Raw genomic sequence first — 24,181 nt, 5'->3', positions numbered from 1 at the left:
GAGTTGAAGCTGTATTTATAAAGCTTTGCACATGGAATGCATCATGAAATAATTATTTATACTGAACACAGGGTCTTGGTATAGGGTTGGAATTTATGTCAAGTCCATGTGGTGCTGAATAATTGTAAATGTATTTTATCAGTTACTTAATGTACAAAATGACACTTGTTTGACAAAAAAAAACCCAAACAGTTGGAGTAATTATAATATACAAGTAAGAAGTTCAATCTAGATTTCAAACATAATTTTGCAATTTTAATGTACTTATCCAAAACACCTACTTTGACATTTTGATCTAATCTTTCAGGGGGTCATGATCTTAATATTTCAACACTGAAATAGCTTAAATTATTCTGATCCAAACTTAAGATATATATATAAACAGGGGCACCAGTATGTTTAAACCCCAGTACCAAAAGTCTGAGCATTTATAGCAACTTTTCTCAATATTTTTGAAATTTTGATGAGGTGTGAGAAAAGACCGACTAGAATCATGAGTGGACAGTGAGTGTCCATCGTATACACACAGGGTACACGGACAGTGGGTGTCCATCGTATATACACAGTGTACATGGACAGTGGGTGTCCATCTTATACACACAGGGTACACGGACAGTGGGTGTCCATCGTATACACACAGGGCACACGGACAGTGGGTGTCCATCGTATACACACAGGGCACACGGACAGTGGGTGTCCATCGTATACACACAGGGTACACGGACAGTGGGTGTCCATCGTATACACACAGGGTACACGAACAGGGTGTCCATCGTATATACACAGGGTACACGGACCAGTTGGTGTCCATCGTATACACACAGGGTACACGGACAGTGGGTGTCCATCGTATACACACAGGGCACACGGACAGTGGGTGTCCATCGTATACACACAGGGTACACGAACAGTGGGTGTCCATCGTATACACACAGGGTACACGGACAGTGGGTGTCCATCGTATATACACAGGGTACACGGACAGTTGGTGTCCATCGTATATACACAGGGTACACGGACAGTGGGTGTCCATCGTATACACACAGGGCACACGGACAGTGGGTGTCCATCGTATACACACAGGGTACACGGACAGTGGGTGTCCATCGTATACACACAGGGTACACGGACAGTGGGTGTCCATCGTATATACACAGGGTACACGGACAGTGGGTGTCCATCGTATATACACAGGGTACACGGACAGTTGGTGTCCATCGTATACACACAGGGTACACGGACAGTTGGTGTCCATTATATATATACAGGGTACATGGACAGTGGGTGTCCATCGTATATACACAGGGTACATGGACAGTGGGTGTCCATCGTATATACACAGGGTACACGGACAGTGGGTGTCCATCATATATACACAGGGTACATGGACATTGGGTGTCCATCGTATATACACAGGGTACACGGACAGTTGGTGTCCATCGTATACACACAGGGTACACGGACAGTTGGTGTCCATTATATATACACAGGGTACATGGACAGTGGGTGTCCATCGTATATACACAGGGTACATGGACAGTGGGTGTCCATCGTATATACACAGGGTACACTGACAGTGGGTGTCCATCATATATACACAGGGTACATGGACATTGGGTGTCCATCGTATATACACAGGGTACACGGACAGTGGGTGTCCATCGTATATACACAGGGTACACGGACAGTGGGTGTCCATGGTATATACACAGGGTACATGGACAGTGGGTGTCCATCATATATACACAGGGTACACAGACAGCTCAGTAAGGAACTGAATAGTTCAGTAACAAGTAACAGAGTTAAAAGTATATGAACCTTGTAATATATTATTATGATATAAGGTACATGATAAATATTGGCAATAATTCATGAGGACTGGGACACTTTCTACTAAAACTACAGTAAACCACGTTACGATCTAATTTTGATTACGCATCAATTCACACTACAATATAATTGTCTGTAATCCCAGTAAATGTCCCTATCAGATAAATGCAGTATGATACCAACAATATCAGGTGGTATCTTAACAGTACTAAATATTCCCACAACCAACTACAATACACTGGTATCTATATCATATCAACAGACTGTCCCACAATAGGGCTGTTATCAGTGTTGGTATATTACCGTATTTATCCAGCAATAAACCCACGTCTGGTAATCAGCCAACTCACTTCTATATATATTGTATTTCACTGAATATATTTGCAAACAATAGTTATTTCATTGTCCTGTAATAAGCCCATCCTTAACTATATAGCTTGTGTGTTGGCATCCTGAGCTTCTTACAGGACAAATATGGTAATGTTGAGTCTATTTCACTTTTGTCGCAGCTGGTGACTACCTCATCACTTTGTCATTATTCAAAAACTATATACTAAATAATTATTATACATGTATATAAATATATATACTGACACTAAATTAACATACATTGATTAAATTCTGATATGTATTATGTAGATGTGGTTTAATAACATTATCAAAGAAATAAAATAGACAATGAATATACAGATACAATAAGTTAACAAGTAGTATGTAAAGAGTGATATAATTGCTATAGGTTATGATGAATAGGAATGGCACAGAAGAGGAAACATAAAGCTTGGTAGTACATGTAAATAATAATATTAGCGTTAAATAGTATCATAGATAATATTATATATTTTGTAAACAAAATATTTACAAGATAAAATCTTCACAACATAATATCAACAAAATTAAGCATCACAGATAGCAAATAATGGCCGACAGGTTTTCAATCCAAATAATTAAATCAAACGACAACTTACTGTACCCTGTACCTGGAATATCCTCGTAACTTTCATAAAAAAACTTTTTTCGTGTAATCACCATTTACACTTTGTTATTTTGTGTGATGATATTTTCTTTAGAGTACTTTCTGATTCCACACCACTTTCAATGAAAACCTTAACTTTTCTGGAAAATGATACAAATTTACAGCTTAAACAATTAAATCTAAGGATTGTATATAATGGTAAGTTATCACTATAATCAATTATGCAAATCATTGCACATAGTTTGTATATAAAATGCCATTGGTAATATAATTATAAATCTCAGTATGTTTTGACCATGATATAACTTATTATATAGATAAATAAAACAGCTGATGAGACATCCAACTAAGAGACAGATATCCATACAGAGAGGATGACAAATCATTCACATCTTCACTGTTAGATGGCTTCATGTTAAATATGTATGTAAACAACTTGGGTTCATACCAGTTTGAATGTACTTACATTCCAACCCATGACAGTATGTATAGATATGTAAGTATACAAGACTTAGGTGACGTTGGCAGAATTGAAGTTTTCACATTTTAAGTCTGTGTCAACAACATTCTTGGGACAACTGAACATCATCTAAATGATGGCACTGTAATATGTGGGCGGAACAAGAATTCACAGGAATCTGAAGCTGATACACAAGTCCAATGAACACATTTTAACCAAGTTGTGCTTATCTCTATACATTTGTATATGGTCATAAAAGCAGAAATGTAAATATATTGAATATATAGCCATTGGATGAAAAATAATCTTGTGGAAAAAATAGTGTTTAATAATAAGTACATAGTTATCAAGTTTGCATCATAGATGTTAGACTCCTCCTAGAATTCATTCTCACACTCTCTCCTACAGAGACTCCCTCACAAAGTAACAGTTTTAGAGAAAAAAATAGGACTTATTTTGTTAATGTATGTATAATCAACCTGATAACACCAGAAAAAAATCTGTCCTTAAATTGAACACTTGAGACATACATCGTTGTACTGGCAAAAGGAACGGATTGTGTATATATATGTATTTATAAACAAATTTTAGGGAGACAAGAAAATCTTTGGTCAGTGTATCAGTGTGGGTACTTTGTTTTACACTTCATAACAAAACTGGTTTGTCTCCTTCTCTTCAGGTTTATTAAAGGATGTTTCTCCAAAGTTTCTTTGAATGTATACTCCTTCAGAGCTGTCCTTCCAAGATTAGGATCTCAGGACGAACATAACCAGTCCTACTGGGCATTCGCCTGGTCCTCCTCTCTTTCTAACTCCAGGCCTTTCAACTTCCGGCGCAGGATATCAACCAATCTCTCTAATCTGGACAATAATAAAACATAAATACAATTCTTGTTAGAGGAGAAATAATAAAATATAAATACAATTCCTGTTAGAAGAGAAATAATAAAACATAAATACAATTCTTGTTAGAAGAGAAACAATAAAATATAAATACAATTCTTGTTAGAGAAGAAAAACTATTATTCATACCCAACAAATTTAATGATAAACAAATCTTCCATATGGATGATCCATTTATTTTGTTAAATATATGAAAGCTCTTTTAATTAAGGAGCGGTCTTTTAAACAAACAATCCCCGTTTCCCTTGGTAAGCCCTATGCTAAAAAGTGTTGCAATATTATAAAGAGATTTTGAATTACATGATAAATATCTTTAGGGTTAGATAAGGCTTAATTGGCTTAAGAACTGTGTGCACTTGGTACCAATCACTGAAAATTGGACCAATGGGTATAAATTATCCTAGAGAGTGTGGAAATCACACAAACTCTCTAGTGATTATTTTACCAAGTTATGATAATTTAAGGAAATTCTGAGACCCTGCCAGCAATCTTTTCCAGTTACTGTAGTATTTACTATTGTATATATATCTGTAGAGTATTTTACCATAAGAAGGAAATCACTTTATTTCAAAGATTACTTCATATGTCATAAAAAGTTTTGACAGAAATCTTGCATACTTGACAACTTTGTCCTTGCTATCTTGATGAGCATGTTCCAGCTTCTGAAGGTCTGCCTCTAACTGGATATTTTCATGCTCTGCTGCCCGGAGTTGGGCCACACTTGTGTTGCTTTCCTTTTTCTCTTGGACCCCATCTCCACTGCTATCTCCTCCGACCTTTGAACTCCCACTTTGGAATGTGTTCAGCTGATCATGGGAATCTTGTGACAAAGACTTGTGTAAACTAAATAAGAAAAATTTCCATAAAACAATTTCAGCCACAGAAAACTAGTAACCTTACACAATATACCTTAGGTTTAAGTAAGAGTTAAGGGTATATGTTACCTCAGGCAACATACTTGTGCTTTATGCCAGGAGAGTTGTCTCCCATTAAGGTGGTTCTTATCAATTAAAAGATCTTTAGTGTCATAAGCAAACACGTTATTCAGTAACTTAAAATTGCTCATCAGACACATAAATTTGTTTCAATGAATTTTGGTGTAGAACTCTTCAGAAGATGCTATATATAGACTCTGTGGTCATGTGACCATTACCTGTAGTAGATACGGATTGTCATTATCTCATCCTTCAGCTGTTTGATCTGGGCCAAGGCCATGTCTCTCTCTTGTGTGACTGCTGCTAGTTTGGCCTGAAACAAACAATAATAATAACGTATAATATTTTTGTTTTTATCTTCACAAAAATTTCCCCGAGACTGAAATTTCATGAACATACTAGTAGATAATTTGGAGTCTAAGACTGTGTAAGGAATGAATACATGTATTCCGTAAATGAAGAATTTTTATAATTGCCAGATTCATAAAAAAAATTATGATGTATATAATTATGCAGTATGATTATTCGTAATATCAACATATAGCTCGACATGAGATCTTGTTTCCCTTATTATACAGAGTTATAGCCCTTAGTATTAATCACTCTGTGTCTGTTAAAAATTAAATCGAGCTATAAACTCATGATATGCTCTTTGAGAAATGATTGGAAACTGGTGTATATATTTATGAAGTATTTGTATTTTCTTTTTCTTTTTTTATTTAAATCATGAATATTTGAAAAACATTTTTAAAATATTAAAAAAAAACCCACCAATATGTATATGAAATCTGTCAACATTTTATATATTTACATATTGTACATGTATATGATTTATCATAATTTATCATATCTACCAGGTAGTGAATCCTTAATGATTTTTAAGTGTCCTAAGAACTTTCAATTATTCATTAGAATATAAAATAAAAAGAGTTTAACTGAGTGATTTTTTAGTCTGTGACAGTCAGCCATTCCCATCTGTACTGACACAGTAAACGAAGAGTGTATGATCTATAATATAGATATACTATAGTGACCTCTGACACACTGATAAACTTTAGTCCCCTCAGTGGTAGTACTGGACTAATAAACCTTTAAATACTGTTTAGTATCTCGTATTATAATGTTGTGGTATACTAACAGAAGATTAAAATTGATCCCTCTTCACGTCAGGAGCAGTCTTTAAAGTATTGAGTTGTCAGAGAAAGCGCAGGGGAGGGAACTCCTTCTGACTGATAATGTTTGTCTATTATATACATGCATATTGACAACTGATCCGGACAATTGGCATTGATATCAGACTTAGAGCCATTTTCATACCGTAAAAACCTCATCCTTATTATTGTAATCCATCTATATCTATCAATAGCATTAAGTATCATTAAATGTTTTTCAATGTTGATATACAGTATAACAACATGTAGACTATAAGATAGACAGAAGGATGATGTAATTAGAGGTCAGTGGGAGTCTTAAGTGACCCCTATAGGGCCCTTCTCATCCGACTTTAAGGGACCAATACTGTCCATTTAAACAGCAATTTCTAACAGAATGCTCCACATCAAATTTTGTTAAGATCCTGTAATCTGTATGGGAAGGAGAATGATTTTAAAAATATGCCTAGATCTGTCTCCAAATTGGTTCCCTCTGCACTGAGGACTAACCTCTTAAACCATTTATACAAAACCTTGTGGCACACAAACGATAGAGTCAACATGAAGTTAAAATTGATTTATTTATATGGAAAGAGAAAGGTTTAGATTTTCTATAATAATATCTTCCTCAATATTTCACCCCGAACACTCTTCCTCAAATTAAGGATCAAACTTTTTAACAACATTAAATCCCATAAACCCAAGGATGTTCCTGGTCAAATTGGCTACGAATACCTTCATCCCTACAGAAAGAAAAGGATTGATTTTTTTTTTATTAAAATTGTTTTAGATTTGCTACTATTTTTTTAGCCCCTCTGTCCCAAGGGGTCCCATTATCTTCCCCTTAGCAAAAAGAAATGGTCCAAAAATCATTGAAACACCATTATAATGCCATTGAAAGACCATTTTTGTTCAGAAATCCATTGAAACGCCATTTAATTCATTAGATTTCAATGGTTATATGACCATTAAAATACCATTTTTCAGATCAATGGTCTTTCAATGGTACAAAAAAATGGTTTACTCACAGGTGAACCATTTAAATGCCATTGAAATACCATTGACTTTGTTTGACCATTATTTTCATCCATGCTCTAGAAAGAAAAGCTTTGGCTCAACCATTTCTGACCATTTTTTTGAGAAATGAAAAATAATGGCCACAGATCTAGACTTTCATATTCACCTGCACTGGAGAATTACTACCAGTATATATTTTGGATATATAAATTCTGAGTTCTACAGAATGATACTACCTTTTATTATTATAGTATAAAAGTACATTTGCATAATTAATGTAAACAATATGCAATGCAAATACATGCATGTCAATTGTCTTTACACAATAAAATAAATGTATAGAAGTAAAGTACTATATTTTTGAAGTTTCAACTTCAAATTCTGTAGAAGTTATACCCCTATACAACATTACATGTAAACTGGAATTATATGAACTTGATTCTAGTCACGGTCATACCTATTTGGAGGAGGACATACAAAGAAATCACCAGTTATTCCCACAAAATTGTTGATATTAGTTATGCACTTCAATGGGATGGCAATGCAACTTTTCCTAAATTCTATTTTCCAAACACTGCCAACAGACTTGACTTTTTTCATCGGTTCAACAAGTGCGAGGTTGATTTTATTACCGGTCTTATCATTTGACTCCATGAAATACACCACAGATCCAAATTTGTAGTCATTCTCATGAAAAAATGTTATAACATGCTGCTGTCTTTTTACAAGGTTTTTGTACAATTTCCCATATACATAAAACCCCTTCTTATACATATTGATATTATAATACTTTGAAACATTCCTAGTACACTGTACTCCATAATTAGAAATGGCAGCAAATTCATCATCACTTAGTTCCCCATTGAATAAATTCCCTACTCTGACTATACCATCTTCAATTTCATGTTTATGAATTCTTCTTGAAGCTATACTGTCAGATAACTCATGATACAGCTCAAAAACATAATCACAATCATCTATTCCCTTAAAGTATCTGTCATACATTATAGGAATGGCCTTTACAAGTCCAATAATATTTACGAGCTGGTTTTCAACACCTTGTGTACCGTGTACATGTTTGATTATGTACCCATTAAGGTCCTCAAAAATAAAACAATTGTTCACAAACAGAGGTCCTGTGTGCCTAACACAATCAACCAAATGAATCAATTGATGAAGATTCAGAGTCGTATACCTTGCTTCATACAACCTTTCAAAATTCTCTACAAAAAGAAGAAGAGCTCCCTCAGCAGTTGCAATGTCTACCGGGGATATGTTTTCCATGGACAACAAAAAGATTGCCCGAGCAAGTAAACAAAAGTGTACAAAGTATTCCTTTCTCAAGATTTTGCTCATCACTGGTATACCCCAATAAAGTAAAAAGTTACGAAATTCTGATGATTTCCAGTGAGCGATGTCATCTATCAGCCGTGGGACCCTGGTTACAAATAGTGTCGGACGAATTTCTGACAAGAATTTGTTAACAGTTTGTTTCGCATGATATACAGAGTACGGTTTACTCTTATTCGAGGCACCAAACCACAAGTTCATGAGTTGCTTGGTAGTTCCAAGGCAAATACCATGCATGTAGTCAATCACACAACTATATACTGCATTGAAATATGTCAGATACAGAAACCAGAAAGGTCCTTTATGTCCGTGAACTGTGAACTTTTTCACACCATTTTCCACATTGGTTTGAACCTTTGTCAAATCTTCAAGAATACTTTCCTTTGTTCTTGGAATTCCTTTTGGATTGCTACTATTGTATGGAAAAATATGAACTATTCCACCAGTATCAAGTTTAAGTGTTTCACCTTTATGTAAACAAAACCAGCAACTGAAATCCCCATTGTACTGATTTACATTGTATACCATAGCTCGGGCAGGCAAGTCACATGTACACGTAAGCAAGAAGCATTTACACAAGAATGAATTTCCATCACAGTCTTCAAATGTTTCCCCTTCAGTTTCCAAATGTTTCAATTCTGAATAAAGGGGTTGAAGAAAAGACCACATCTGAGGCTTTTTGGATGAAATCCAAACACCATAGAACACTGAATTCTGTCGATGTTTCCGTTTTGCGATGGGAAGTTCATTAATAAGCATGTACACAGGCCACATGCTTACATTTGAAGATTTGAACAGAGGGGCACCATCCGTATTTAGTGAAAATGACAAATTATTTTCTTCTTGCAGAATGCCGTTTTCGAAAAGATTTTTGTATAATTGTCCATCATACACATCTTTAAGATTACCATTTTTATTGTTCTTAATGTGTTGGAATCTGTGATTTCTAACGTCATTCACAAAGTCTTGAGTTTTCCATAGAGCCCTCAGTTGTGATATAAGCTTTAAATGTACAAAATATGCAACTCCTCCGGACTTTGTGAGATCCTTTCTGCACGATATACACACTTTGTCATTTTTCTCAACCTTTGAGTAACAGCTACTACAATAATAATGCAAGGTGGGAAACATGTCTTCTGTGAATTTCTTTATGAATTTTCTCAAGTGATACAAGCTACGGAATAAACTGTGTCCTTGTGGAAGCACAGCAGCGAATATTTTCAACATGTATGCTGCTGCTTCATCAGGTAACCGGAAACGAATCAAGAAACAACATATTAGAAGTACCAATAGCCCGAGACTGTACGGGGAGTCTGGAAATAACTTGCTTGATCCAGTTGATTCATCATTTGCAGGGTTTTTAGATTCTTCACTGTCTGTAAATATTTCTGTAATTTGCCGCAGGACCTCAACCCTTTCCTCAAGAATTACAGCCGTCTGTTCATCATTCACAAGATTTTCTTGGTTTCGCAGCTGATTATCATGTAACATTTGGTCTATCAAATCATCAATATCATCATCCAAATCTTTGTCCTCCATCTTGGAGAAAAAAGTATCCATAGCCTCATGTGTCAGAGAGTCTTGTACATCACTGTTAGCTCCTGCTGGTTTCTGAGGTGTGTTCTTGAGGACATTTTCATGTTCAACAAATATATTCTCATCCGTAACACGACATCGTTCATCATGATCATCAGCTGATGATATTTCATCATCATCATCATCATCATCATCTGTTTGTGTTAATTGTTTGTCATCAACGGTTGTAACACATCCCTGATTATCATCCTGTACTGTTTGTTCAGCTGACAGATGTGATGCAATTGGGGAAACAATGTTGATAGTTGACTGAAGTCTGTGGTCCTCTTTTACAACCAAGTTCATGCACTGAAAATCCTTGTCCTCATCAGACCCCTGAAATGATTATGAAACAAAAATGATAAGACTGTCTAATACAAAGTTGTTCCATTCCCTTTCTTGTTATTAATTTTACCAATACAGTGATTTAATTGCCAATTTTTTGTCACACATAATTCTTTCTTATTTTGCTTTATTTTCTTTGTGTTTCAAACTTTATGAATTTCCCCAACTTTTTTATGGACAGTTTCTTACAGCTTTTCCAGTTTGACCAGGTGCATAATAATTTAATTAATAGGCCTATTATGAAAAGAATATAACTTGGGATATTTATGTACCAAATTGTCTACGATTGTCAAAATCCTTCTAAAATCTAGTACCGAATTCAGGAAACAATTTTGAAAATAAAGTAGGAAATACAAAGAAATATAGCAAAAAACAAACCCCTAAAACGTTAAAGACTCAGCATGGCACTATGTACCGCTAATAATTAATTAATTAACCGCGTGTGTAAGCTTATGCTTTTCATACTATAAAAAAGTCTAAGAATTCCTACGCCTAACGATGCATTTCGGCACGAGCGAGTATGTACGCATTACGTCTAACATACGACGAAAAAATTGGTTAGAAAATCAAACTACATGAAGAAAATGCTTGATCAGGGGTAAGTTAAATGACGGATAGGAAAATATGACAATCTCAAAAACATTTGATGTTCTGAGTTAGATTCTAGCGCAGTGAACATGGGGGCGATCTTACCTTTTTAGAACCATAAGGTCCTCTCTTGCGTTTCTTACTAGTTGACGCGTACGGTTGATCCATTTTCTCCCTGCATACACTCTTCCTACCGTCGTAGTTTGGCTTGGTTTTACCATTCCATTATATTGGCAATGGGAATTACTTAGTTGACAATGCAACCACATGTATCCTGACTCAATCTTGATCGCCTCAGCGCTTGATGTGCATAGCATAAAAACAGGTTTCCGTGACTCTGTAGTTTCTTTTGGGAGGGAAATATTACAATGTATAAATTTTCTTTCAAAATAAATTAAACCTATTTAAAAAATGATAAAGAAATATAAATTGCGGTGCTATTAAAGCATTAAGGAAAAAAATAATTTCACAAAATTGACCACGATCGTGTCCGGTACTGTACTCAAGCATATCTGCTGCACTGATGCTGCGATTGCGCCAAAACCAAATTTGAGCAAGATGGCGACACAAGAAGATTACCTTGTTGTATACTTTACGGCAGATAGAGCTCTGCAAATTGTCAACCGCAAAAAACAAACTGTAAGATGCATAGACGAAGCAACAAGTACAGTCTCCGTAGATTATCCAACGGAGGAAATTAATGAAGACGGAACAGTATCGATAAGGGACGAACCGTATGAAGGCTCAACTGTTTTCTCTGGAAGTAAGTTTAAAATAAAATCCATGCAGTATTTTACGATTAAGTAAGGTTCATTTCTCTTTGTTTAAATTTTATTTTAGACAATGTTATTACGTTAATCAATATTTTTTGGTTTCAATACTGAACATTAATATTAGGCGCCGTGTATTGATACATGTACGATCGCGATCGGGCACCTGTATAGGTCGCGATCGAGATAATCTACATTGATGATTGACGAGCCAAAATTGATGCAACTTTTGACTTTCTGTATTTCACGCATTTTCATATTTTTTCCCTTGAATTTTTGGCTTCATGTAAATTTGTATATGTAGAGTATATAAACTAATTGCCTATGGATGCACGACTGCTGTTATATATATCGAGCTCGAGCCATATTTTTTATATACTGTGCGAGTTATTGTGAATGTTTAAACCATTTAATGTATTCGTATCCATTTCCTTTTTTTAAGACTTCGAATTATTTATAAATGTTTTGATTTCTTTTCATCAGGTGCAACATCTGCTCGGGCATTTATGAATTTCACCAAGAGCGAAGGCATAAACCTGACAGATGAAGGAGTTGTTGAGACACTTTTGTCCCTGGCAAAGGAGAGAAAGCAATCAGGAAAAAGAGGAGCCGCGACCAAGCTTAAAAGACTACTGCAGGCAAGTGATGAAATACAGCACCATACATCACAGCCAGAACAAAAAAAGGACAGAAGTGATTCTATAGCAGGTGACCATGAATATGAAAAGAAAAGTGCTAAAAAAAAGAGGAAAACGTGTACACCCCTACCTGTTAAATCGAAAGAACCAAAATTACTAGACATCATAAAACTTAATGAAATGTCTGCATTTGCCAATGTAGCTAGTGAGCCCGAGTCAGAATCTGAAAAATCAAAGACACCACCCAAAGCCACAACTTTCAGCAGGACGGAAAGGACACCTTCAAAAGCAACACCTGTCGGCGGGACGAAAAAGACACCGTCCAAAGCCACTCCTGTAGGTGGGACCAAAAAGACACCGTCCAAAGCCACTCCTGTAGGTGGGACCAAAAAGACACCGTCCAAAGCCACTCCTGTAGGTGGGACCAAAAAGACACCGTCCAAAGCCACTCCTGTAGGTGGGACCAAAAAGACACCGTCCAAAGTCACTCCTGTAGGTGGGACCAAAAAGACATTTACACCTCCCAAAGCTACACCTGTCGGCAGGACTGAAAAGACTCCTTCCAAAGCCACACCTGTCCGCGGGACCAAAAAGACTCCTTCCAAAGCCACACCTATCCGCGATACCCAAAAGACACCATCCATAAAAACAAGCCATACAAAAACTAGACTATTTGACACTTGCATTAGGCCAAGATCAGAAACATGCACATCAGAAGTTACTTCTGTAACAATTACAAATTCCAAGACTCCCTCCAAGAAAGCGTACTCAACAAAAAAGATAGAATTGGTTTTGGATAGTCAACAGGAAACATCACAAGCTGTGTTTTCTGGCCTTAGTGTTTTGAATGACCAGGACCACAATGGTTTCTCTTATTCAGAAATGCCATCAGTTCAATCGGCTTCTGGAAGTGAAAACCAGTACTATGGCTACAACGCCAATTATTCATGGGATAACCCGAAGGAATCACAAGAGGATGTACAGCATGAAATATCAAGTACCCCAGTGTATCCAGTGCACATGCCCATGTCCCAGCATTGTAATCCGATCACAGGTATGTGTTAAAAAAATATTTATAAAAAGTGTTTCGATATATATCTTAAAATCTAATTCATGCTTTTTATTGTATGTTTTTTTTATCCATCTGTCTGTACAGTACAATGGCTTGGAAGACTGAATAAATTCATCCAATTTTACAATATGTAACCTTGGTGGATTGTTGCCCTAGTCATATATATTGGATATCATTTTAAAATTCAAATTAAGGTAAATATTTGAAATTTGATTTTGCTTGTCCGGTGAGGCCTGGTATTTTTTCTTTGTTCATATAATTACTAGTTGGATTTTCAGCTATTTGATAATAACTCTAAACTCTGTCTGATAACTTAAAAGGGGTTGTATATTATACATATTGTATACAAATCCTTCTTGACATTGTCTTATATTCTTGATCATGATACTATTCAATTTGAGAATACTATTTAGATCACACAGTGATCGATACTTGTAAATAGGGATTTAACATATTAATTCTTGTTGAAAATTTCCTTTTTTTTCTCTTCATCCTTTAATAGATTACTTTAGAGAGTTGGACAACAACCAAAGAGTGACCTTGCTTGGGTTTCTGGAGCTACTGACATTGCAATTACGTCAACAGGGGGAATCTAATGGAAGAGAAATATTTGGGAACAACCAGCACTCCATGAACTCGCCAAATACTCAGGTTTTTGACAGGAATCCAAGATCATCTGTCAAATCTGCACAGAAAAGTGAAATGGTATGTACATATGCCTCATACTCATGCAGTACCTAGAAATATTTATCTTTCACATAAAATCTTCGTTAACAGTGTTAAATACTACAACTTGTTTTATCAGGTGGCCAGCAAGACCACATATACCAGATACAGTTTTCAGTCGATCCTTAACAATTTCTAGTAGTCCTTCCAAGACATCAGACAATTTTGTTAAAGTGGTAACAACAAAGACGTGTGGATTTGAATAATTTGCCAATTAAAAGTCAAGTCTTTTTACTTGCATGTACATATTTTCTCAGTTTGAAAGAAAAAGATTTAAAAATGAAAGAGAATTTCTTTCTTAGAAAAATATGTTATTGTTTAATTTACAACTTTGCCATGCTTTAGAACAACTTAAATTAGTAAGAATTATTGACCACCACTAGTATCAATCCCAGGTTAAGTAAAATGTACACATTAAATTTCTGTATTAATGGCTTTCATATTCTATGTAATTATTATAACAAATGTTTTTATTTGCTTGCAAATTATCAACACAACTGATAAAATGACTTTGTTTCAAGAAACTTGAAATACAAAAAAAATCTTTTTGTTGCAAAGTATCCAAAATATAGCTATATAAATACATTGTGTATTAAGTTTTAATGTGTACCCTAACCTATTTACTTTATTATATTTCCCAGAGACTCGTTCCCTTGATCATAGATCCAGATGACAAAGATCACTTTGCTGAAATTCTTGTGAATCCATCACAGTTAAGGGGCATAGAGAACAAGGCTGGATCCATGAAAAATCCAGCATTGTACCTGTTGAATAAAGTTCTGGACTTAGTATTTTCATTTGAAGAAATGGCCGCCAGCAAAGGTGTTAGTTCCCTCCCTATCAACAAGAGAGAGGCTATACAAGGTATGAGTAATGTCAGGAGTAAAAGAAAAAACAGTATATAGCTTTTTATAAAAGAAATTAACTTAAAATATGACAGATCTTTTTTGTTAATTGCAAGAAGCAGCTACGTAATTCAGTAATTTCACGAGTATGACAGAATATCGCAAAGTTCTGTCATACGAGTGAAATATATGTTATGTTCAACAGGAAGGCATTCAATTTTTATCCCCCGCTTTTGCTTAAAAGGAAGTTGGTGACATGGTCAAATGCCTAAAGGGCTAGGTCGCAGGTTTTGTTGGGACATTATTTGCAGGAGTTATGACCCCTTGATTAACGAAAAGAGACATTTTTTGCCGCAGTGACTCATGGTCCATTGATTAACGCAATTTGAGGCGAAAGCGAGGGATGTGAATTACAGCTTTAATACTTTGTAGTTTGATACCGACTTTAAAAGAATGGACATTAATGCCTTAATAATTGTACTATTCTTTCAGAATATCTCCATACAAGATGCAGTGCATTAAACTTTCAAGAACTATCCCAGAAGAAGTACATCACTGCTATCCAGAACAAGATTGGGAACCATAGGTTATCAAAACGAAAGAGTTGCAAGTAAGGGGAGCAGAGCAGAAAGGAAGAAAGAAGTCTGAGGGTGACGACAAACTATAAGTATTTGAGAAATTCGACAGAAATGTATCGCTTTGTGTCCCCAGATGTTGAAGAAGTAGTGTTGGGAATCAGTTGATATTTCAACATTGATGGACAAACATTTATAAATATTTTGATAATTTGCATTTATTTCATTCCTTCTAGCAGTTTCTACAATGAATTTAAGGATTAATCGGTTGGCATACTAGTACGTACATAATGCTTAACAAATGGGATTTTTCTTTGGACATTTTGTCTTATGTCTAGCTGCCGCTCACTCGCAGTTTCTTATCTTTCATTCATACCATTTCAGAGTTACAGTCTTCACCGATGAACAGTTATCATTAATATTTTATAATTAATTATGTCCCCCTAACAAAGTTGGGGGGCCATATTGTGTTTGTTTCATTTCTTATTAAATTCTTCTTTAGCTTTCTTCTATCTTTTCATGGTGAACTTGTCCGGCAGTTTCCTCCTAAACTATTGGACAGATCCTTATGAAACTTCACATGAGTATTGCTTGGGGGGCAGAAGGTGTGCAACGTGCATGTCTTGGAACAAAACTCAAAAATGGCTGCCATTTCGTGGCCTCTGATTGGTCGAAATTTAGATATTGTTTGATTTTGGTACAGATTGGTATATGGGATTGAGGGAAGCTGATCAGAATGGTACTACTTACAAAATTGTCTGAGGTTTCTGGTTTTTTTTTCCCCCAAATTTAGATATTGTTTGATTTCGGTGAAAACTCTTCCATTATCATTATTTACGACCGTTGGGGTAGTTTGGGGGACATTAATTTAACGGTTGTCCTTACAATTAGTACTTGTTATATTAAATAACATGATTGGTAGTAATTTAATCTAATACAGAACTGTCGTTCTCTTCTAGGTAGTACATGAAGTGAAAGTGAACCTCATAATCAATTAATAAGAATTGGTTGCCTTTCGATTAGATATCAAATATGATCGATCATCGGAACAACACTGTTAAACCATGTTGCAAAAATGTCCATCTTGTTAAATCGGTTCCTGTTATGTAATTGTCACTCTTGTAATTAACATTTAATACTGGTTTAGGACCACTATGCATTTAAGGAAACCTTTTTTTCTGTTATAAACATTATGTCTTTGGATTGTTCTTACCTGTAGAAATGGCATATTCCTTTGTATAAATTGTTTCTTTGTTCAAATTCATATAAGAAGAAAAACGCAACTCCGGAAATCCAAATTTTAAAAATTTATTCAAAGATTAAAATACAAAACATTATGATATTTATCCATGCAGAAATGTTTCATATCATGTAAAATTAAATTTTTGACAAAATAGAATGTCTGTAACAGGCCTAGGACGGACATGCATGTTGTACCATGGCCAGAAACTGTTGCAATGGTAACAAAAATGTGACTTTTTTTTCAGTTGTCCTGACTTATGATATTGGTCTAAGATAATTACCAAATATGAAAATCTAAAAAATATGTGCCATGCTTTCGTATTGATTTCTCTTTTTTTTTTAAACTGAAATTTAAGCTAGGCATTTCTGTAGAGTATCTCAAATACTTGAGTATGCCCAAAAAGGTGAAAGCTATTTTGAAAGAAACACATATTGTCACCAGTGATGTTTCTCTATGTACTTCTTTTTGGATACCAGAAATTAATAAAATAAACACATGCAAATGAAAAAGAAGCAATATTCTGAGGTTATCTTTATTTAAAGTTGGATATGTTTTCTCAATTATTAGCCCATCATCAGATTCATTGTGGGCTATTATTCAATTCACCTATCAATGTTAGTCACAATACAGCATAATGTAACAAAACCAAGAAGATTCAAGGGAAAAGATCTGCTTGACTGCTTAATGAATGGAGTGACTGATGGAGATCAAACAATGTCTGAGGGATAGTCCAGTAAAAAAATCTACCACCACCCTAGGACACCCAGGTCATATTTAGAGTTACCACCCTTCGAGTTTTATTAATAATTTTGATGAACACCGTAAATTGAACACTAGAAAACCACACCATGAATATAGAAGTGATTTGATTATTCTAGGTTCCTGGGTTCAGATACATGTAGATAGACGGAGTCTTGGAATGCCATTGAATTACCATTGTTTTTTTCTTAAAACCATTGATATACCATTGAAATTTATTTCCAAGACCATTGAAATGCCATTAAAATACCATTAAAATACCATTTAAATACCATTGAAAAACCATTGAAATACCATTGTTTCATGATACCTTATTTAGCAAACTAATTTAAATATTTCGGCTCATTTCAATGGCGTTTCAATGGTGTTCAAATGGTGTTTCAATGGTTCTTCATGAGAAGCATTGATCAACCTAAATAAATGGTATTTCAATGGCTTATCAATGGTTTTGAAGTAATGCTATTTCAATGGTATTTTAATGCCATTGCATTTTGCTAAGGGTCCTTTTGTCTCCTTTGTCCAAAGATACTTTATATAAACAGTTGACAAGTTGACAATAGATAAGGAAAACATTTAACAGACAACACATGCAGAGTCATGACAAAGATAATTTCTAAGGTAAGATCTGCTGGGACAAACAATATTACACATTAATGGTTAGAACATTTAACCAATGTTTTTTATTTAAATTTTTTTTTTTCATTCAGAACTTCTGGGAATTTTACCTATGAATTTATGGATATTGATATACCTCTGACTATAGCTAGACCTCAAAATGGCCGCAGCTCTAGGTACAAGTACGCCAGTCGATATAAGTGGATAAGTAGTGACCGCTACCTGGACGACAGTGGACGAGAACAGTAATCTAAAGTCCAGTACATTGCGAGCCTCTCTAATGAACAGTGTTTGTTTTCCTTGACAGGGTAATAGTACCTTATGTAAGATCCAGGTAGTGGGTCATATCGACCAACCTCTGCTAATTTCCGCCCCAAACTTTTCCCATTGTTATCCACTACTGGCCGGCTGTTTTTATGACTATTAAAGTTTTATTAATAAATTTCCCCCTGACCTGAGTTGATATCAAAGTGTGACTTGGACCCATGCTGAATATCAGTAGCATAGTCAGTACGGGAAATCTCCGCCAGATTGAACTGCTATTAATCACTACACCTTCACAGGAAATTTCAATAACACCCTATATTAACCAGGGGTACTGGATGTTAATAAAGGATATTTATTGGAAGTCATAAAAACTTTATATGAAAATAAATTTAACAATGAAACCAGCTCTGCTGGAGATATTGCCCTTTCTAGGAGCTGATTGATAAAAACTTATTTGTAACATTCATTTTGTCAGTCTCTATTTCTTACAAGTATACATTCAGGTTGATAATATCTTTTTCTAATATATTTTCAATAAATGATACGTTTTTACAATTTAAAAAATATTCTTCCAATATGTGACAATCTGATAAATAATAATGTGCTCAGTATATAATTAATTTTTATTCAGTATCAATACGTATTCTAAAAACAAAATCTCTAATTCCACAAAGAGCGAGACAGGGTGAGATAGAGAAAGAAAATGGCAGCTAATTATGGTGGGTCATATGTTACAATATTCAAATATTTAATAATTTTATAACTTTGTTCAATATTTTATAATAGTACGATAAAAAAAATAATGTACAATAACATTTAAATATTTTAAGTATAGGTTGAATACATATTTGATATACACATAATGATTCAATATCATTATCTATGTTAAATCATTTCTAAATATTTACAAGATGTGATAAATATTTAATAATTTGTAAATAATTTTTTACTCATTTGCAATAATTAATAGCAATTTCAAAAAAGGATATTGTTTTATTAAGAATTTACATAACTTAATTAATTAAATTTCACGGTTTTTAGAGAAAACTTAAAGAAAATTGTTATCAAATGTTCATTTTTATATAAAAAAAAAAACCCTGACTGTAATGTGTTCAGAATTCAGACAGAAATAGGGTTTCCTATATATCATCAGTAATGATAATGATTTTATCAAATAAATACATTCTGTCACTGGTGAAAAAAATAGTAGAAATAGCTTTTTTGTTCAAAGCCTAAAAAATCAAATTATAAAATTAATAATCAGTTTCCTGAAATCAAATAAAAGGGTTATGTATATATTGTCAATCAGATCTGATAGGAAGAAAAAATTGTGGACAGAAATTTAAAAGATAAACAGGGCAAGGCTGAATTTATATTGACTTGTTAAATCATAGATCTAGCTAAAATCTATGTGTTAATGTTCACCCCCCCCCCCCCCCCCCCCCCTCAAAAAAAAAAAAAAAAAAAAGGAAAAAAAAGGTGCAAATGTATAAGCATATTACGGAACATGCAACATATGATATTTTCCAACCTTCCCTAATTTATAGAGGCTTAAATTTGGATGGAGATGTTACACGAGCTATGCCCCTATGTATTATGGCGGAGATATCCATCGGACCCTTCACGGAACCAATTTTTATTAACAGTTCATCATAATCATGACAAGGTCTAATGGTAGATGATCACTTGTTTAACTATCGACAATAAATGATAGTTCTGATAACCCCAAAATACAAATTTACACAACGCAATGTATATAAACACTCCACATTGAACTCCCTCTCAACGATAACAAATACTTGATCGTCTACCACCTCAATGTACACATATATATTTCTGCATATAAACCTTCATTAACTTCAAATCCCAGTATTCACGGGCTTGAATTGGTAACAGTATGCACAATGGGTGAAAATACTGTGTGAAAAAGTAGACCACCTACAATTTAGTGTTAAGTTCATTAAAATGGAATTTTGTCACTTTCCCTTGTTGTTATTTTATGCTGGTGATTAGCGTTGTCAGATTGTAGTGTTTGTACTCCGTGTTTGCCTACATGATGTTGTTCACAACTTGTACACAAAACCTATTTGTCCTGTGTAAAGCTTGGGCCAATCTCTGTCAACATTCTTCAGCACTATAGCGAGATCACACGGCAAACACCCCGGCCTCCACTGGGCAAATAAAGTTTATTCATGGCCCTTCATCCTTAAAAACACTCCTACAAAAACACATGGGTCTGTTGTCCCATCTATAGACCTATTTCTCTACCTCTCGCGCCATTACCGAGCCACATCCATGACTTTCGTCCCTCCAGAAATCACACTTACCTCCAAACACCCATGTATGCATGTGCAATTGAACGTATTTGTAACTGCTTCATGTTCAAATACTGTTTATGTTTTAACTGTTTGCTTAAAGCTGTTAAAAAAAGATAATTCCTTTTTTGTGTACAAATAGATCAGTGTCTGTTGGTATTTGTCAAACATTAACAGCCAGTATAACCAATGTTAACATTTTAATGACAATGGTATTGGCTCGACACAATGGTACATGTATATAGCTGTCAGTCTCCTGGCTTAAATACTACGGTAACCATCAATATATAGCTGTCAGTCTCCTGGCTTACATACTACGGTAACCATCAATATATAGCTGTCAGTCTCCTGGCTTACATACTACGGTAACCATCAATATATAGCTGACAGTCTCCTGGCTTACATACTACGGTAACCATCAATATATAGCTGACAGTCTCCTGGCTTACATACTACGGCAACCATCTATATATAGCTGACAGTCTCCTGTCTTACATACTACGGTAACCATCAATATATAGCTGTCAGTCTCCTGACTTACATACTGCGGTAACCATCAATATATAGCTGACAGTCTCCTTTCTTACATACTACGGTAACCATCAATATATAGCTGTCAGTCTCCTGGCTTACATACTACGGTAACCATCAATATATAGCTGTCAGTCTCCTGGCTTACACACTACGGTAACCATCAATATATAGCTGACAGTCTCCTGTCTTACATACTACGGTAACCATCAATATATAGCTGACAGTCTCCAGGCTTACATACTACGGTAACCATCAATATATAGCTGTCAGTCTCCTGGCTATAGCTGACAGTCTCCTGTCTTACATACTACGGTAACCATCAATATATAGCTGACAGTCTCCTGGCTTACATAACCAATAACAGATGATGGGTGGACAGACAGATGATGGACAGACAGATGATGGACAGACAGATGATGAGTGGACAGACAGATGATGGATGGACAAACAGATGATGGACAGACAAATGATGGACAGACAGACAGATGATGGATGGACAAACAGATGATGGATGGACAGGCACATGATGGACAGACAGACAGATGATGGATGGACAGACAGATGATGAGTGGACAGACAGATGATGGATGGACAAACAGATGATGGACAGACAAATGATGGATGGACATACAGAAGATGGGTGGACAGACAGATGATAGGTGGACAGACAGATGATGGACAGACAGATGATGGATGGACATACAGATGATGGGTGGACAGACAGATGATAGGTGGACAGACAGATGATGGACAGACAGATGATGGATGGACAGATGATTGGTGGTCATACAGATGATGGACAGATAATGATATGAAACAAATTCTTTCAGACTGCTAAATCAAAATTATTTTTCCCAGATTTATCAAAATGTTTCAAGAGTTGTCTCCTAAACTGTCATATAAAGACAGATATAAAATCTGAGAGCTTAAGTAATCTGGACCATAGATGTTACGTATGAAACAAAATTCAACACTTGAAACTTATCCCAGAAAACTGAACAGGGAGTGTTTTTTGATATGTGTACCTGATATTGCTACAGTAAATCACAGTAAATTGGAGTTTTATTTATTGGATACAGTAAGGTTCTGTCTACGTAATCCTTAAACGGTCCACAACACAGGCCGTATATCGCCCGTACTCAAACGCACCTGTCAGCTGGACGAAAATAAATCCCTATCAAGTTAGATTTCATTCTTTGCTTTATCCGCGGGATGGTTGAGTTTTATGTAAGATCTCAACAAGGTAGATGCAAGTAGAAAACAATAAATAAATAATGAAATACGCCCAAGATCAGTGCCAAAACCACAACACAGCATTTAACTGTACTTCTGTGCTCACCCTATCAGAATCGTGTTGAAGACAGTTTCAGAGGGAAACCTTAGTCCACCATAAATACCTAAATATTTGTTTTGGAATTCAAAAAGGATCTACCACATAATACCAGGCTTGTGGATATCAGGTGAAATGCTGTGTTACAGAAAGGGTGACTTTAACATGATCAGCTGGTTAAAACTTACACAGGAACTGAATTATGTAACGGTATCCTCGGCTTACACTCCTCACCCATTATTGCCTACTTGATCAGAAATTCGACGTCTATCCATCAATAAAAATAAGAGATATAGATATAGGTGGGGATAGGGGACCAAATTCTTCAATTGTACGTGATTGATGTTAGAAATTATCAGACAAAAATCCACCATGACCAACCGTTTAAGTCCTGTTTTAAAATATCTACAGTTGTAAAATGAAGTTTTGTATAAAGGTCTTACTTTGAGGTTATGATCTGCACCCTGTCGCTGCTGACGGAGCAGCTCCTCTTCGTACCTGCGGGCCTGAAAGGCAATGAGTTAATTATTAAAGGCTGCATTTAATACTCTTATCTGACAATAGCTCTCACAGCACATCACATTTCTCCAAACAAATATTGGTGTCTTTTATAATCAAATTGAAATATTTTTGTTTTTTTTTTCAATTAAAGATACAAATGTCACTGATAAAACTTTCCTTCCGTCATACCAGGAAGTAAACACCTTATCTAATATCAGGGTTGTCTCCCCTTAGACTTACATTCTTACAATAGTAACCCCTTATTTAACCCCTTGCTGATATACATTGTAGTCCATTATCTTACCCCTATCCTACATGACCCTATCTAACTCTTTACTATATGCTCGTGTAATCGTATCTAACATGACCCCCTTATCTTACCCCTAACCAACGTGACCCCCTTATCTTACCCCTATCTGACATAAGTGACCATCTTTTCCTACATTCTGCCTTGCAGACAGGATGTAAGAATTGTACCTGCTGCCCCCCATTGCATGATATAAGAGGCAACTAGATTTTGGGATCTTATCTTTTCTCTAAAAAATTCTTTCTTAACAACTTTCTTCTTCCTAATGTCTCCCTTGACAATGCCTCACTTTTGGCCTTTAGTTGAGCATTCATCCATGTGAGGAAGGCTTTGGGTTCTGTCCCCTGGTGGAGACATATAGCAGAGTCTTTAAAAATTTCCTACTTTACCCTTTATCTTACCCCATTCCTACATGACCCCTAAGATATCTTATACCTATCCTAAATGACCCCTTTATCTACCCATACCGAAATAAAGCACACTAAAGTATACTTTTATGCTACTTTAAGTATACACTTTTTCCTACTTTTTTGAAAAAGTACCAAAAAAGTATAC

At 35.3% G+C, this 24,181-nt stretch overlaps 3 protein-coding genes across 4 annotated transcripts in view; 1 reads left to right on the top strand and 2 right to left on the bottom strand.

Annotated features, from left to right (window-relative positions):
* Positions 1 to 1,874: 1,874 nt before the first annotated feature.
* The window catches only part of LOC117323145 (mirror-image polydactyly gene 1 protein-like), a 68,201-nt gene continuing 45,894 nt past the window's right edge, over positions 1,875 to 24,181 (bottom strand). For both annotated transcript variants that reach the window (XM_033878183.1, XM_033878182.1), the window contains exons 9-12: positions 23,262 to 23,324; positions 5,322 to 5,416; positions 4,787 to 5,011; positions 1,875 to 4,126 (exon numbers count right to left, since the gene is read on the bottom strand). In XM_033878183.1, the coding sequence (XP_033734074.1) occupies positions 4,042 to 4,126; positions 4,787 to 5,011; positions 5,322 to 5,416; positions 23,262 to 23,324 (468 nt within the window). In that variant the 3' untranslated portion in view covers positions 1,875 to 4,041. The remainder of the gene's footprint in view (positions 4,127 to 4,786; positions 5,012 to 5,321; positions 5,417 to 23,261; positions 23,325 to 24,181) is intronic.
* LOC117323144 lies at positions 7,496 to 11,487 on the bottom strand. The gene is made up of 2 exons (XM_033878181.1): positions 11,235 to 11,487; positions 7,496 to 10,532 (listed from the first exon to the last, which is right to left on the bottom strand). The coding sequence occupies exons 1-2, from the start codon at positions 11,295 to 11,297 to the stop codon at positions 7,713 to 7,715; spliced, it is 2,883 nt and encodes a 960-aa protein (XP_033734072.1). The 5' UTR covers positions 11,298 to 11,487; the 3' UTR covers positions 7,496 to 7,712.
* On the top strand, positions 11,539 to 17,715 carry LOC117323146. The gene is made up of 5 exons (XM_033878184.1): positions 11,539 to 11,892; positions 12,383 to 13,591; positions 14,112 to 14,314; positions 14,977 to 15,199; positions 15,673 to 17,715. The coding sequence occupies exons 1-5, from the start codon at positions 11,688 to 11,690 to the stop codon at positions 15,792 to 15,794; spliced, it is 1,962 nt and encodes a 653-aa protein (XP_033734075.1). The 5' UTR covers positions 11,539 to 11,687; the 3' UTR covers positions 15,795 to 17,715.

This window comes from Pecten maximus, chromosome 3, assembly GCF_902652985.1.
Source record: "Pecten maximus chromosome 3, xPecMax1.1, whole genome shotgun sequence".
NCBI lineage: Eukaryota > Metazoa > Mollusca > Bivalvia > Pectinida > Pectinidae > Pecten > Pecten maximus.
Note: the sequence above shows the minus strand (reverse complement) of the source record. Positions and strands in the feature narration are given on the sequence as shown.